Here is an 18,890-nt window from a genome sequence, read left to right on the forward strand (position 1 = left end):
TATTTAAAACACACGTTCAAAGATTGTTATTTAAAATTATTAAAATTTATACAATAACATACAAAATTCCTGTATAATAAAGTAATAGATTTCAATGTTATTTATTTTGAACTTAAAATATTACTTTGTATATTGTTAGTCATTGATTCTACACTTGCTGCTTTTATATGAGTAAATATCTGTTTTTAATATTTAATGTTGAATTATATTTTTATTTGAAGGAGTTAATTATATATTTTAATCAAGGTCTACCATAAGCCATCTGGTTCAATCAGATTAGTAATTTATTTTTCTTTAATTTTTCAGTTAGTTTTTTGATATTGGCAATACTTTTCAAATTAGTTAATAATTAAAATGAAAAGGGTTTCAAATATAAATATATAAATTATTTAACAATATAATTTATAACTAGTATAATATTGTAAGTTTGAATTAGCGACGTAATTTCAAAATGTGGCGTTTGATGTATTCCCACGGCTCGATTGTTATTCCGCAGCCGAAGAGAGCGTGCGTGCGTGGCCAGCGAGGTGCCCGATATCGCTCGTGAGACCACGCTGTTACGTTTTCGGAGGTCAAACTGTACCGTAACGAGTTTATTAAATGCATAGTAGTTGACCATGTTTGTGACTTCAATGTTACAATGCTGAATTCTGGTTCAAGCTGCCTCTGACCGTGGCGTCTACGATTGCATCTTATTATCCGTTTTATTCAATATGTAATTGGCTGACCTCTTTTGTTTATCGGTAACCTAGCAGTATGAAGCCCTTTCATATTTAAGCTGCGTCGTTACTTGTTCTAGTCGGCTATCTAAATAGAAGGCAAATGCGTTTTATGTAAAAAAATACGCAGAACTTTAACCTAAAAAATTAACAAAATTCAAATCTCTAGTTACAGCGTTAAACTATGCTACTAGTGACTAGAGTTTTATCTATTTGGCTCATAGTTTCCATGTTGGGCCCCCGATCGCACTCATATGACAACAAACGTAGCTATGGTGTCGTAACTAGTCTCACGTGGTCCTATTTAAACAATGACTCTATGTAGATTGTTGCGATAAATGCTTCCTCACTTAAATACATTTTAATGCAATACTGAGTATTAAAATAAGTACTTTACTTACTAAATATAATGGTACGGATTGTTGTTGAAACTATTGTTTTTAAACAGTAGTTAATTTGCGAAGCACTAAAATCCTTAAATACGCTACAATATACCTAACGTATGCGCGTTAAATATCGAAAACATTTAATAGTTAATGTATGTAATATAATCTTAATATAACATACAAATTGAGTTGGATAATATTAAATGGTAGGAAGTATCATCGATTATTATTATTATAAATAATTAATTTTATCAAACGTTTCTACAGATAATACATTTAACGGTTAAGGCCTTACCGTGAAATTAATTGTGAATAATGCCTAATAGAATCGAACACTCCCGTCAGTCATCGTGTCGATTTGAGTAAATCGCAGTTGGCAGTCGTGCGCGCAGGGTCGTTGACCCGGAATTATCAACAATCAAACTACAGCCCTCCAATTTTATGGAAAAACTGCTGCATTATAGCTTACGTGTTTTGTTATATTTTGAAATTTCTATGCTCATTACACTTTGCAGCAAATTAGTTGACTACGGTACTTTAAAACAAGTACGATCATTTTTATTTTAACGTTTTTTGTTAAGCTAATTTCAAATGTTGGATTATTTCCAAAGCAACGTTAGTAGTTTGGCTACATTGTAATGTTTGTCGTATATAGTAAACACCTGCCCGAGCCAGACATACTTTTGTTTGACTTTTCTGGACAGAAATTCCGAGCTCGTTCGATACTTATTTATGTTCATATAAGACAATATATAATAGAACATTTAAATTAACACCTTGAAATATACTCGCAATAATACTGTTCCAATTTTATTAAAGATAATTATATAGAAATACTTTATTGATTTCCAAAATAATATTATCATAACGTCATCACTTTGAAGAATTATAAAAACATTACTGGTGGTTATTATGTATTTTAAGCAATTACACTTTAAATAAATATTAATATTTATAGCATTGCATTTTTACAAATAATTTGATATATTAAATCGTTTATTATTAATATAATGTTTAGTAATATTATTCTGTAATATAAAAATTATGCATTGAACTTGTCTATATGATAGGCCTTTCCTGTCTCTAGTACTTATAAATAAAGAAGAACAAGGGATTGATGATGATGATGAGTTAGTATATAATATAATGTCACAATTTGTGGCTGTCGACCACAATAAAATCCAACATTTGACCTCGCTGTTCCATGATTCATGTGAACTATTGGATCCGTGGGTGAAAGGTGGGGTACAGTACTGTTTGTTCGCTCGCGTGATCTCTAACAAGCGATAAAAAATTTAGTCGGGATTTTAAGAAATATGTATTGTACGAATACAATGGTTTTACAATTATATTATTTTTTTGGCCGACGAAGAGCAGACCTTTGCCATGAACATTGTAATTATGAGAGGTTTTAATTATACTTTGCATTGTCAATGTTCTGCTCATCGTAAAAGCAATTTTTTGCTCTTTCTTTCTTTCAACCCGCAAAGTACTTCAATCAGACCTACATTACCTTGAGGGTTGTATGCACTCAGACTAGTCACTCCATCAGAGATTATGTAAAATAAAACATTATTTGACTACTGAATCATTTGAATAAACATATCATTGAATAAACTAATAAGAAAAAATAAATATAAAAACAACTATTGATGATATCATTCTATGATACACTCCTAACCGCATTTTCGACCACGAAGTTCGATGCAATCTTAAGGACTGGTCATCTGTACAGGATATATACACATATGTATATAACAGATGTATTTACGCACACACATGGGCATCTCTCTGTTTTCTCAGTCTCAACAATCCGACGCCACCGGAGAGTATTCAGACTCAGAACCAATGGTTTTCTTGTTTTTGACTTCTGAGGTATCCTCCGGGCCGCTTTATTGAGATTTTTAAGACAACAAACGCAATAATTTACAAGAACAGGTATTTGTTAGGTATCGATGACATTAGGCGTCAAATTATAAAACATAGTGGTCGTGACGTCATGCTCTCGTTACTTTTTTAATGAATTGTTTATGTTTCATATAATGTAGTATACTTTGTGATTGCTCTGATCGATTCACTTGAAATTTTTGCATAAATATCTAATAAATAATTTTAATGAATGAAATACACGAAATAATTATACGAAAGATTTCTTTAAGTCTTAGAAAATATAGAGCGGGACATTCGGTATACAATTAAATATTATTTATTTAAATTAAAAAGGCAAATATGAGGAAATGAAATAAAAGGAAAATAACTACAAAAAAACCAATATGAGTTATCAGTTTCTCTGAACATAAATATTGCCCACAAGGAGCTCTACTGCGCAATAAAAACTTAAATAAAAAATCCCCTTTTCTCATTTCCTCCTAGCCATTTTCCTTTTTTAAGCTTCATTTGAAAATGTATTTATCTGTCCTATTTAAAAAGGTCAATAGCATTATTGTTCAGAAAAAAAAAGTGTTCTCATGAAAACAAAAAAGGCAATTTACGATGAAACACGGTTGCATAACAACGTTTATTACCCTAACGTCCCCACCGGTCGCCCTACTTACCGATCATTTAACAAGTCACCACTTTATTATGAAGTATCGCTGGATAAAATACACTGAGGCATGAAAATACTTTCAACTTAGCGACTTTAGTTTTTAAAACCGCTAGAAATAATGTTTTATAAATATTTTTCACATTCCTGCTTACTTATACGGTATGTAATGTTGTCTTAGATTTTCGCGATTATTACACATTGAAATAAAACTAGTTTTTAACGGATTTAATCGCGTATATTAATTATTTTAGACTCCGTCTGTCTGCCCGTGACCACGAACACTGCAAAGTGCTCGAAACGTCGGGATGTTAAAATAATTAATATACGCGATTAAATCCGTTAAAAACTAGTTTTATTTCAATTATACGGTATGTTTGAAATTCAAAAATAAAGAAGAATCAAGTATTTATATTGGAACTACACGATGGGTAATGTTTTAAGATCTTATCTTCTCTTAAAATGAGTTTCGACAAAGTTTATATTGATATAAGATATCGAAAAAGATCTATATCGAGATATTAATAGATAGGCGGTTGTGTCAATAATTCCGTACCCATCAATAAATTTGTTGAATGAACAAAAAGACTACGTAACTGATATATTATTAAGATTCCATTTACACGGTAGCTCAATGCCGGAGGGTCACTCATCAATATTTACGATTTCTTTTATAGAATAGCATTGTTAACTTCTATTGCATTAGTTAATAGGGTAATACGCTTTTTAAGACGGTTATTAATTTACCATGTATGTAGTGTAATGGGTTATGTCGTATCTTAAGTATATTTATTCTTTTTATCTCATTTACGATGATATCCTAATAACTGATTTCGCCCAGGCATGCCATTCTCAATCAAGATAAGCCACATACGCAGGAGATAAGTATTATAGTTTACTCTGTGGTAGGACTTGTGCAAGCCCGTCCGAGTAGGTACCCATAAAATGTTCTACCGCCAAGCAATAATACTAGTTTCGCCGTCGTTCAAAATATTTTTTTTACGCAAATTCATAATGAATATCATATTTTATGTCAGACTAGTGTCATTTATTAATCTCATTCTTCTAAGCTAGAAATTGAAACGAGTTTATATCTATTTATTTATATTCAAAAATATACATACAAGCAAAGTCATCTACACACATTATGAAATTGATAATGAAGAACAAATGTTACTATAATAGTAATACTACAAAAATATTTAGGCGTATGTGTAGAAAATAATAATTTCTGATCAGCTATAGAATTATAGAATAATAATTATTATTGGTATGCAAAGTACATGATGAAGAACAATGCTTATTTTAATTTAACAAAGATAATCAGCATTCGAAGAGTGTTGTATAAAATTCTGACGTCACATAGAGAACAATAAGAAATTGCGGCGGCCAAGTTGAAAAAGTTGCAAGATACAAGTGATTGGCCAAGAGACAATAATAATTCCGCAATGTAAGTTCGATAGAGGTTATTAGTTGAAAGTCTTAATGGTACAAGCAATAAACGAATGATACCGTTGCTTTAATCTCAATAATAAAACGAAACCTAATTGATTCAATTGATATAATTGTGCACGTTCAACGTTAATGTATTCTAGGTCCATGATTGGTTTCAAAAATGTATGGTACATTTTACATGTACGAATTGTTTAAGTTACAAGTAAAGAAATAAAAGTGGGAAAGGTACATCCCAGTCCTGGCCTCTATTAAGGGTTGGTGACATATGTCAACGATTTTCATCCGTAATATGCGTGTACATCAATTGATCCCGATACTTTTTTGAGACAAGTTAAGCATGTGAAATTCAGAAGTGTTAGGTGACACGTCCTCAGCCAATGGGCTATCTCGACTTTTAAAACAGTGCCTAATGTCATAATTATAATGGATTGCTACGTTTATTTCTACCAGATCGGTCTAGGTACTCTTATGTGGTAATAAATATTCATGAAGTGACCAGCTAACCGGTTCCTAATGATAAGAAACCGCATCACATCACATCTATCATCTTGTGATTACGTTTTTTTTCATGACGGTTTCTGTTTTTCAATCACGTGCGTAACAGGTTATAATAAATATCGTTTGTGGGGTTTTTGCTTGTTTATCTTATAATCGTTTTGTTCAACTACATTTATTATTATTTTCGAATATTATAACGGTTTTTAGAGCATGTACATATCGAGAGCCGCTTTTTAATAACCGACCGTACTCTATGCACGAATTATTTTTATAAAGTTCACTCGTTTAAATTGTGTCGATTTAAATGGATTAAGTGCAATGTAACTGTTAGCAGTACTTGTTAATAATTAAAGCCGATCAATTCATCGCATTAATTGAATTTACTTTATATATGTCCTTGGTCTTAGGTCTCAGAGTTCACCTCTAACATAGGACTGCGATAATATACAATTCATTGTTTGAATACAACTTAAAAAGTTAATATTTTAATTAAAAATATATACAATTAGTTGTCGCCCGCGGCTTCGCTCGCATTTAAGGGGTTGGGTCGTCGGCTATTAGGCAAAAAAGCAACCTTTGTCCTTTCTTAGAGTTCAAGCTTGCCGTATACCACATTACATCAAATTCGGATCCGTGGTATGGCCGTGAAGGTTCATCAGGCAGACAAACAGACAGTTACTCTGGCATTTATGGTATTGTTATAGATATATATTACATTTTTAAAAGTTTTTGTTCCAATTTAAATATTAATATTACGAAATAAAATGTTATAAGTGTTACGTAGCTTTCTGAATCTCGTTCGTCTCGTAAGTAGGTTGCTAGGGTCAAAAGTTGAAGACGATGCAAAGTATTTCGTCACGATCGTGGGTGTGTGTTACCTTTATTTATCTATACATCAAACGGCTGTAATTCATGCTAATTGAGTGTGTCGCAATGACCTTGGATGTAGGTTTCTTGTGCATGTTGCATAGTGTGTCTTCTCGACACTGAATTGTTTATGTAAAATGCAGTTCATTAGTATTGCAACTACTTACTGTACATAATTACTTCAACCAAGATAACTGCTACCTGCTTATCGCCACGTTAATAGTCATGGTCTGCGTTCCCAAGCTACGTAAAGTCGTAAGTAAATTGAAATTTCTCCTGAATTATGCTGTTTTTCCATAGTCTATAGTGACAATACGATTTCTATGTAATTGTGTTATAAGTGCATTCATTACAAAAGTGTACATGAAGAATTGATTACGCGATAATCATTACGACGACAACGATGACTGGCTATGTTTAATTCCGAATCGGTGATGATAGTTTTTTTTCTATAAATGACCAAGTGTAAATATTTGAATTTTAATTTGACGATGTACCAGATTTATAAAATACGTAGAAAATTTATATGTTAAATTAAAATACATCATTGTTCTAAATGACGTAAAACGTGAAAGTAAATTTGATTCTAAAAACGCATTTTTGAACAGTTGATTATAGAGAAGACAGTGAAAACAAAATAACATAGTTTTAAATTATTATTGCCGCTTAGCCTAACCGCATTAACACCGCTGTATCATTAATTCAGATTGCGTTCCTTATATCGTGTGTCCGATGTTGCGTGACGGTTCGAGTTAGCGACCACTTTCCAAAATTACGCTCATTCCACTGTCGCTGTCCACATGTTGCTGCCGTACTTCATTTATATCATAAGTTTCAATTGTTTCGAAACCAAATAATACATGAATAGTAAAAAAAACGTTTTAAAAAAAATAGTTTTTATATACATATCCATAATCTTCATAGGCATTTTCATCAGAAGTGAACCAAAATTTAGAATCTTAACTTCGTAGGATAAGAGGAAATGTTTGAAATTTAATTAACAAAATTTGACCTAAACAAACTAAGAAACATTGCAAGTTAAATAAAATCCTGTAGACACTTTTGGGATTTGTTTTTTTTTTGTTAATTTATAAATCAGTGGGTATGTTCGTTTAAACATTGCAGAAAATGTTATTTTTCTTTAATACCTATTTTGATGTGAGCCTTTTATCACGACCCAGTATCCTAAAATCGAAGATATAAATAGCAATATTAATTATGGAGGCAATTTTCTCAAACGTGTTTCAATGTTCTTGTCCTCGGTCATAACTTATGGAGATGTCATGTCTGCATGTTAACTGCTTTATATCATGTAATTTGCATTTCTGATAGTGTTGTAACACATAGCTTAACGCAGTCGTCCCCATACCTTATTAACTTTTAAGGCTCGTATCGTCTGTTAGATAATAATGTTAATAAAGTTCTAAGTTTATCAATTCTCTAATATATAACTTGCTAAAGACAAAACGGCTTAGGACTTTTTTTCTCCTCTGTTTATCAACCCATTTTCCTTTTTTTATTTGGTAGCTACGCAGTGCTTTTAGTGTAATCAAGAAAAAATGGATGTAAGAATAGAACAAAAAATGCTCGAAAAATATGAATGTGTTTTCCAAATATTTTCAATGATTAGATTGAATTTCGAACACCAGTACGAATAAAATTCTATACAAGCAAAGAGGGTCGTTAAAAATTTAAATTCTATATATTTGAATCCTTAAAAAATATATTCGAAGGCTAAATATTTATAGACTTTAATAATTTTGGTTTTGAAAGTATAACCTTATAGTACAAGTTTTATATTACATTTATCGAAATAAAATTATTTTAAATAATAAAGTAATTGTACTACATTTAAGATTGAGACAAAATGTTATGTTAAGGTATGTACTACATGTTCACCGCAAGGATTGACACACTTTCGTGTAAGTTAAATTCCTATACTGCATTAAACCAACTTAGATAAAGTAGTCGCGACGACACGGCTGAGAAGGAAATGCTGTCTATTTCATTGGAATGTTACGCAGAAGTAAAAATATGCATTCAGGTCGCGTTCTTGTTTATTTTTGAACGGACTTCTACGCGGTTTACTTTTTTTTTTTTGATACATGTTACATAACAAACTCTAGATAAAAGAAGGGTATTATAACTGTCAATTAAATTCTCGTTTTCGTGAGCAACGATTCGTGTGCCATTATGTTTTTTGTAGGTAATTACATTCTGACAATACTTCAGAATAGCAACTATGCCGGTTGCATAATTTACTTGATTAACACCAAGAGAGTGATAACGAAAGGTATATTCTAATACCTTCGTAATTAGATGCGGTGTGAATGCTAGTTCCAGGTAAGCCACATGAACTCTCATATTCTCAAGTGGCTGCAACTCGAGGAACAATGTTGCCTGTGATATTGTTAATATTTATTGTCAATGTACTTGGATCGATAAATATTCATAAATAGGACACGTATAATATTTTATTATACGTCTCTGATTGTATACATTATCTTCACAGTTTAATTAACAGATATCTATGTTTATGTAATACAAGCAGCTTCAAATATTTGTACAGTTTATTTTATCTACCGTGCTGTCAGTAAACATACCAAATTGAATGACGTAGTTAATAAAAATTTATCGATAGTCAAACAAGTAAATATTACAAAATAAGACAGCATTACATTTCTCACAGAATAAGTACCTCTTTTATAAAATAGCAATCATATTTTCGTATGTCTATACATATATAATTAAAATAGTTGTTTAATTCATATGAAATACATTAATCTCAAATATTTGCATACCAGACAGATTTGTTACGCGAAGTGCGCGAGAATTTTACGTTATGCTTCAATGAATACTTTGCACTAGCACACTCGGCGTGTTGTAAAGCGCTTTTATTTTGATATAGCTTTGCAAATCAAATCACGAATTGAAAAGAACTTTTTTACTTTATATTCAAATGAACCGAATTTAATATGACGAGGCAGTTTTTTTTTTAATACAAATAATTACAAAATACCTTTTCAGACGATAAACCAACCAAAGAAATCAATGCAAATATCAACGGATGATATATAATGTATTTTTTTTATTGAGGGTTAATATAGCATTCGTATCGTTTCATAAAATGTCGTTCACGCGATTCCAAAGAGTATATATGTCAGTTGCATAAGTCATATTTTTTTCAGAGACCGTTGAAATAGCGTTCCCGCATGTGATGTCTGTCGCAACTTTTGGTTCAAAAGAGATAATATATTATATATTTCTACAGTATATGTCATTTTGTCTTAAAATATAATGTAAGTCATTCCTAAATATTTATAAAAATAGTGTGTTCAGTAAAATTATGGACGTTAGTTGAGTGAAGAACTTTTCTTTTTCAATCGAATTGTCTTTTCTTTTTGTTCAATTTTAAAATACATCAACGTCGAATAGTGTTGGTCTATCGATTTTCTCATTCTCGTTTCAGGTGGAAATAGCTCTTTTCGGACCATTGCATCTGCGCTCGCTGCACAAGTCTGTTTAGATCAAATAAATCGAGTGCTTTTAAATAAGACGCCGCTAGACTGTAAACATTTTATTGGATTTCTTCACCTTTGGTGGAATTGCGTTTGTTTCTTTTACAGATAATCGGATTTATAGTTATATTGTTTCTTTAAAAATTTTTTGTAAACAATTTTCTTAAGTTTCCCTAACTACGGTATCTCCAGTTTCGATTAATTACGGTTTTTTTGGCAATTCCCGAATGTATTAATAATCTTATTTATATTTGTTTCGTAAAAACTATTTGGAAATAGAATCTCTACTTATAGGTGAGATGACTTTTTTATATTTAATTAAACCTAATAAGTATATGCAATTTACAAAACTTATACCAAACGAAATCACGCTATTCGGAGTAGGTTTAGTATATAAAGTCATTAAAATTCGATTATTGACGTGAAAAGCGTTGTTTTTGTAATTTATAAATGAGCCGATTCTAAAACAAACATCGTGTATGGACAACATTCTCTCGTTAGGTTTTGTTTTCACGTCGAAACCAGTACAGTACGTTGCCGGTCGGATATTGCGCTCTTATGGCATCGTCGCGTTCGCTTAATGCGTTTCCGATGTGACGCAAATGGTATGTTTTGTACATCTACGACTTGACTCGTAAAAAATACCAGGTGCTAACAGTCCAACAAATAAATTACTTACATTCTCGTTTATATTCCCTTGATTTTTTTCGTTCGTATTCTTAATATTTAATAATCATTAGGGTATTTTTGTATTTCTCTTAATTAAATGTTCTTAGATTCAGTAATTATTATTAATTTTTTTAGCATTAGCAGCCTGTAAATTTTTTCCACTGTTGGGCTAATGGCCTCCTCTCCCTTTGAGGAGAAGGTTTGGAGCATATTCCACCACGCTGCTCCAATGCGGGTTGGCGGAATACACATGTGGCAGAATTTCGTTTTCGTAGACACATGCAGGTTTCCTCACGATGTTTTCCTTCACCGCCGAGCACGAGATGAATTATAAACACAAATTAAGCACATGAAAATTCATTTATTATTAATATTGATTCGAATTGTTTTATTTAACATAAACTAAAATTATTTTTTAAATGATCTATTTTCTTTGTTGTCTAAGTATATACGAAAGGAATAATCGTGTCGGGAACAGTGAAACCAAAACCACATCGATAAATTTCGGGTATACTACGTTGAGAGGATTTATGTTCACACCAACGATGAGGTTCAGTGCTATAGCGGCAATTGAAATGCATCCACCTCGAAATATAATAGTGCTATGTTAGCCTCATTAATTATTCATTTTTCAAACAGTATTTTCATACGTGTGTATAAATAAAAACTTGATTTCCACGAAAGCTTAAAAATAATATAAGTTTTTGGTGGAATGTCAAAACATCTCCATCTCATCACCATTGTCGGTGGTTTATTGATGGTATAAGGAATTGTTAATTCGAAATCTTCGTTTTGATAGTGAGTCAGATAGCCCGTTTTTCTGTTTGATTTTTTTGCTAAAGATTTTTATATTTGTACGCATAATGTCCATGCAGATAGAACGGCTCCTTATGTTTTCAAACCCACCATATTGTTGTTTGTGATTTTAGTCTTAGTCACGCATTGTTATTATTGATTGCCGACTTAATCGATACAATTTCTTTTTTAAATCATGTCATAGCACCCACGTCTATTAATGTGATAAAATTATGCTACATTGTACTTAAATATTATCTCAGCTTCCAACTCCTATGACTAAATTCATTTAATTTTTCTTACTTCCGGTTGCGAAATAAAGAAAGTAGACGTTACAGAAAATCCCCACGACTTGCGCACCTGTTGCGTACGTTTAAATGCACAATCGTTGCCTATTCGAGATCTGCTTGTTTCAGTTTTCAATGATGACACTTTTCCAATTGCACTTTTTTATAGTAGTGTCTAAAATTGACGAGAACTAACGGTCGTAAATGATAATATATGTAAGTCGCGTCACCCAATGTCAAACTGTTATAACAATGTGTGCCATCACCGAAGAAGAATAGGCTACAGTCCAAAATGGTTCGCATTCAGATCACGGTTGCGAGGACGGTGACTCCTCGAGACAGTTCACCCAGCTGCCATGGCCGTCGTGGATTGCACATAGAATACAAATGTCAGATATTGTACGTAGAACGAAGTCGTTCACCGTCGCGGGCCAGCGAAAATGTTGTAATGCTTTTATCTTGACTTTCGCGTTCACTTACTGGAACGCTTTTTTAGCTTAATGTATATGCTAGTTAAGATATTTATGAATGAAGAATGTTTGGTTATGTTATAAAATATATTAAAATATTTTAATCATTGAGACGTTGCGTTAGGTTTTCTCTATCCATAGCTTTTTATTGTCTTACGAGGTAACTATCTAATTCAATTACAATTGGCACTCTGCGCGTGGGCAATAAAATCAGATTCACTCAGGAGAAAGATTGTATTGATGTTGAGTAAGTACCGACGCTGCTGCGTTGTAGCAAAGCAGCTGGTGCTGCACGGTTCGCTGGCGCCGTTCGCCGCCCGTTGCCCGCGCGCTTGCCTCTCCCCCGCTCTCCCTTGCGAAAAATCATAATGCAATTGCCAGGACGGCCGATGTGGAACGCTTAACGAGCACTGGCATCACGCAACCAGTCTACACTCAAATGCGTTGTAACACACACGCCATCCATCACGATGGATTAGTTGTTGTCGGGACAGATTTCTCCTGAGGTGTTCGGTGAAGTGGAAACTAGTGACCGTCTAAGTTGCCATTGGATTCTGATATTCAGTGATGTTAACTTTTAACTAGTTGTAAATAGTCTAAACGTTTTGGGATTTTGATCTAGTAGACATCTTTTATTGTTGTATCAAGCATATTTGACATCTGACTTGTAAACCAGACCACAATTTGAAAAGTAATTAGCATAGTCCTTCATAATGGATCGAATTCATTAGTGACCTTTTTCGTCGAAACAATTGTCCATCAAACAAGAATTAATTCTTAACACGTCTTGCTGACGTCCGGTGGTTCATGCTTTCCAAGTGCTCATGTCAAACAGTCTTTGCTTTGCGAACCGTCGGCTGGAATGCCTGCCTGTAGCAAATTTATCAAATTATTAAGATTATAAACGGTGGTAATCGGTTAATTATCAGTCTTAGGACGATAAGGCTATTAAAAATTGGAGAATGCCTTGTCAGTGTGCGATCATCGTTAGTGTTATAAGGTGATATGTGTTATTTAAAGTGTATGTAAGTGATAAGTGCTTTGTTTTAAAATGTGGGGTGCAGCAGTGTCAAATCCGCCGCATTACCATTATATACAAGGCTCAAACGGCCCTGTTCCTCAGCGGGGCCCTTCTGGTCCTATATTATCCGGTCCCAATAATAGGCATCTAAGGCCTCAGTCGTCATACTCATTGCCACACGGAAGTAACGGTCCGGGGCGGTGGGGCTGGTCTGGTAGTAATTCATCATCGTTTGACCGAAGGCAGTTGAAAGTGCCGCCCCAACCAGCGAGACCAGCACCAGTTCGACCTGCGCATAGTAAAAATACTGCCAATTATGTAAGTTTGGATAATTAGAATATTATATTCTTTAAGAATTTATCGTTTGTAATTGCACATATATGTATATATATTATGTTTTTAATATTAAAGATAATTAAAATATATTAAAATTATATTTTGTGATATTATATTGTAGTTCATATAACAGTTTTATTTCCTTGTCTCTTGCAATGCGTGTCGGATGTCGACTACGCACGCGTCACCCGACACGAACGAGTTTCTAATATTCGTCCAAGGTATGCGGCTTCTGTCATACAATCTACAATGTTGTAAATTTAATGAATATAACGACAATATCCGCAAATTGTAAATCGATTAGCAAATCACACAATTTCATGACTCAAGCTGTAGAAACAAGTAACTACGTCACTTTCATTGAAAACTGGTTTAGTCCGTGCATCGGTTTAGAGATTGTGCGGACAGCGACAATTAAGCACTTTAACTAGCAACTAACTTACGATTTCATCTTAGATAATTCATTAAATCCTGCCTAATCCAGTTTACAGCGCTAGGCTTTCATTGCTGTATTAGATAGATAAATTATTATGATTATGAACGTAAATAGACTCACTATTCAAGCTAATACGCTGCGAGAAAGCTTTTGCTGGAAATCCATAATGGTTTATCGAATAAGTATTTGTTTTGCTTAAAACACTTTAACATGTTCTTACGTTAGGGTTGTAAGTACCTAGTGAAATATTTTTCAAATTAATAAGACGATGCCTTTGTAAGAAATATGCTTTGATTTTTTTTTCAATAAGCAGCGTACAACATAATTTGTGTTCTACTGTATACACAGCAAAAATAAATGTTCTCGTATAAATGTATGTTCATAAATAAATCATCAAAACGTTATTCACCTGTATTTACGTAATTCTTATGACTAGACTGTGGAAATAGATATTCACATTCCATTGGGTCGTTTATCGAACTGTTTGCTATATAGGGTAGAATCTAATGAATGGCAAATGTAGGCGTGCGGACAAGCGCCGATTCGTAGCCACTAGGGATTAATACGGATATGGATTTTTAGAAAATATTTTATATGTACATATTGCAATTTTATAATTTAACACATAAAACTTTATATTTTTTGTTGTTCAAAGAAAATTTCATAGTAAATTGTGTGTTTTTTTTATATTCTTTATTAAGAAATATTGCTATAATTATTAAATTAAAACCGCTATTCAACAATGTTTTAACCGATTATAGATTAGTTCATTATTTTTAAAATATACATTGAATATTTGAACGCGTCTGACGTGAACATAATTAGACTAAACTTCATTTTATATGGAATATTCACTAAATTTCCTGCGCAACAGCGATCGAATGAAATCAGGCTGAACATGCGGACGATATCGGAGGCTTAGCTAGTATTATATATAATGTGTTAGCAACGAACATAATGTCAGCTCGCTCTAGTAGCTAATCAAGATCAGCTCTATTTATATATACATCAAAGCAACTTTGAAACCGCAATTCATTTTAGCGAGAATTTGAACTTTACCAAAGTGTATACAATCGTTGAGTAATACAGTTCAGTACCGAATGACGTTTCGTGTTAATACATTTGGAGCAAAACATATAGAATTGTAGGATGTATTTATTGAATGTCTTCAAATTTGTTTTGGAAGAAGTTCTCTTGGCTTTTACGACTATACCAGTTTTGCTTAAAAGGTAATAGCGTAGGCTCCCTTTTCATTGTCCGCATAGTTCCATGAGAGATATAATTACTAGTCTATAATGTGATTAATTAATCGTTTAGATATTTGTAACTTTGATACGGAAAACAAATGTTAGGTTTCTTATTTTATTATTTATTTAATAAAAAGTATATATATGCACCTATACGTATAATAAAAGATTAATAAAACAAATGAGTCAATTAAGAGGTACTTTAAAAAGGACATTTTGTTTTATCATTGACGTCTTTCGATCGGAAAGATAAGATTGTATACAAGAATACCTACTGTATTGATCATGCAGCTAAAATCAATATATTAAATTTTAATCACTTTGATTACAAGATGAAAAATCTTCGGTTTGGTGTAAATATCCCAATTATATCACAGTTGTTTTTTCAAACATATATTGACCTGTCGCAGTTCCGACAAAACGTTGCAAACCCCTTATTTCGGCTCGGACTAAATGTATGGCATTAAGATCTTGTTCATATCGGGGAGTTTTAAAAAATCTTTTGTAAAAAAATTGTTACTTAAAATACATAAATTAAATTGAATCTAGTTTTAACCGTTGGTTGAATGTAGCAAAGTGCTCACTCTGGGTGGGTACTATCCACACATCCGTTATTCTAACTCCAAACATAAATTATCTGTTTTGCTTTATCCGGAATGAAGCAAAACAAGCGAACCAGTGAGCCAGTGTAATTGTAAACACAAAGGATATAACATTTTAGATTTATCGATGGAAGAAGTGGTTTATACTTCTGGCAGAAATAGTGTTTTATTGTTTTCGTATTTACTCTTCTGGAAGAAAAAAAAAGCAAATGAAAAACCATCTCTCAAACTCTTTACAGATATTATATTATTCTTGTGTTTTCTTTAGTACGTAAAACATAGATCATTAAATAATAAAATTAGTTGTAGCTTTGCGTATAACTATCAGACTGTTCGACGCCGAATAAAAATGCGTTTCTGAAAGTTTAAAATGCGTTTAATATAATTTAAAGTTTTGCTTCTAATTTATAAGACAGCGACATTATTAAAATTTTGAGTAAAATATTTCAGTGATAAAATAAAACAAGTGTGTACGTGTTATTATGAAAAATGCAGCAACCCGATCCGATCCAAGTGTTGATTTATTTTGTTGACGTTACTAATTACAAATCAAACTATGTACGTGTAGTAAATATAATACCACGACGTAAAATGTGCATATTTAATTAAAATATTTGTATATAATAATTATATATCTCTGATTAATATTTAAACGATTTTAATATGTTTTACATCGTAGTTATGAAAACAAGTTTGGAGATGATTATTTTTTTTTACTGAAAGTAAGCGAAATTCATAAGTTTAATAATTATATAACATATTCTAACAACTATTTCTTAGATTTATACATATAAAGTTATTTACTTTAAAAAAATACCTTGTTGGTATCAGAATTGCAGTTAGAGTTGAAATAAACGTAAAAATTTGTAAAGATAGTCTGCGGGCTGCTAAGAATATATATTAATGATACTGTCGCTCATTTTGTGAAATTTTGACCAAAATCCGAATAAATGTCTTCATCTAATTTTCACACAAACTTAAATCCTTAATTTTTTAAATAAAATAACCGAACTTAGGAAGTAATCACAGGTCACAATCAAAGTCCTAATTGTATATAAGAAAATAACGAATATTCGAATAGGTATTCTTTGTGTGTGTGCTTAAACAATTTCGTTAGCGTTTACAAAGGAAGTTTTAATACTCTTCGTCGTTATCCGATTCCGCTGTACCCAGCCACGATTTTTTAATTAAAAACGAAACAGCGTCTCAACAAAGATGGGATAGAATCCGCTTCTATTAACTTTTTTGAGGTCTGTAAAATACTTTGCTTTATTTTTTAAAACGAAACTCAATAAACGCTTTTGTTCGCGATGAGTTTCATTTTATCACCCCTTAGGGCCGTTTACGGATCGAATTTAAAGAGGGAATTATGACGTTACGTACCTTCACTATGCAGATATAAATGACGTACGAACAGATCGAAATATTGTATGTGAATATTTGTAAAATTGAACCTCAAGTGACATTTTAACTTTTTCGTTACTACTTTTTTTTTAATAGTTTTATTTATTTTGAATTAAGCGTAACTAGTACTCTTTATTTACGCTGTGTGTGGACGCATTGTGTTATCTTTTAGTCTAGCTTTGTTTTTGTATTATGTATATGATATTGCTTTTACTGGCAGTACTGATTAATGTGTACCAAGTGTAAATAAACAAACATACGGTTCAAAAATATATATTTTTAAAGCAGACAGCACTTTTGGACCAATATCAGGGTGTTATGACAATAACGTTATAAATGTTTAATTTTTGTTGATATATTTTTATTTATATACCTAATTACATCATCTTTTAGATGAAGTCATAGTCATAGTCCATTGCAAACGATAAAAAACTTTTCTTCATAATTTTCAGTTCCACAAATGTGGACATACCCTGCATTTAAACACGTATATACAAGTAATATATACCTTTTTAAAAATGTGGAAGATGGAAAATGTCAGGGATTTAGGTCCCAATATGCCGTAAGCCCCGTCCTCATTTAATCTGGTCACGTCTCCTCCAATGTCCCGCGACTAAACCATGTAAAATGATCCACGTGCAATAACTATGATTGCCTTTTTATTTTCCTCGTTATCATCATGCTCTAGTTTCAAAATGTAGCCGATAAATTCGTTATGAAATTTATATACATAGATCGCCTCTTTCGGTTGTAGATATAATAAGTATATTAAAAGCGAAATTATGTTGACTCATATCTACTTTTAAACTATCAATCGTATGAATGTAAAGTGTTGTAAACATGATCAGCTAAGTCAGATAAAAAATAGATTGTCTACAGACTGTAATGTGTTATAAATTTTACGATGTTTCATCGTAGCAACGTACGGTTCCCTAAACCAAAAGGAATTCAAACAGTGTACCTGTCGCATATATGAATAATACCAAAACAATTTAGGACAGAGTGAGTTAAAATTTGAATAACAATCGATTTTTCACACCGTTGTCGTATGTTTTGTAAAGGCGTCACGTAGCGGCCGGCTCCGCGAGCCTTGACTCCTCGGCAATGTCAGCCAAATGCCAAGAGGTCTTGACTCGTTTGCTAGCTTCAGCTTAACATCCCAAATGTTGCGGTATTTCGCTCACTGCGCAATCATATGCGTCGTCTGATTATTTTCTTATACCAACTAAATATAATTATACGTAAGTGTAAGTAAACACCGCAGTGTATATGTATGTAGATTAAGTCTTAATAAATACGCAAATAGATTTAATATTATCATTGAATATATGTGATGATAGTTCTTGGTATGTTAATATCATAGGAAGTTAGTATCTAATAATCGATGATAAATTAATCGCTTCGTTTGTTATCTTAATCCATAATTTATTAGAGATTAATGACAGGAACTCGGTTCTTTAAATATTTTAGCCTCGACTGCAACTATACCTATATCCATTGAATTTTTTTTTTGTTATAATAAAATGTCACTAATCATCCTCTATCGAAATTCCATCGTTTGAAGAATTTAGTTTTTCGTAATCTGATGTTCAGTGAACATCTTATCATCATAATAGCTGATAACATATTTTTATT

At 32.2% G+C, this 18,890-nt stretch overlaps 1 protein-coding gene across 5 annotated transcripts in view; it reads left to right on the forward strand.

The window, feature by feature from the left end:
• The window catches only part of LOC125076618 (serine/threonine-protein kinase 26), an 83,285-nt gene that overhangs the window by 4,430 nt on the left and 59,965 nt on the right, over positions 1–18,890 (forward strand). For 3 of the 5 annotated variants that reach the window (XM_047688489.1, XM_047688483.1, XM_047688485.1), the window contains exon 1: positions 13,246–13,548. The exons of the other annotated variants lie outside the window; for them this stretch is intronic. In XM_047688489.1, the coding sequence (XP_047544445.1) occupies positions 13,261–13,548 (288 nt within the window). In that variant the 5' untranslated portion in view covers positions 13,246–13,260. Of the gene's footprint in view, positions 1–13,245; positions 13,549–18,890 lie in introns of those variants that run through there. 5 annotated transcript variants of the gene reach the window in all.

Source organism: Vanessa atalanta, chromosome 3 (genome assembly GCF_905147765.1).
Source record: "Vanessa atalanta chromosome 3, ilVanAtal1.2, whole genome shotgun sequence".
Classification (NCBI taxonomy): domain Eukaryota; kingdom Metazoa; phylum Arthropoda; class Insecta; order Lepidoptera; family Nymphalidae; genus Vanessa; species Vanessa atalanta.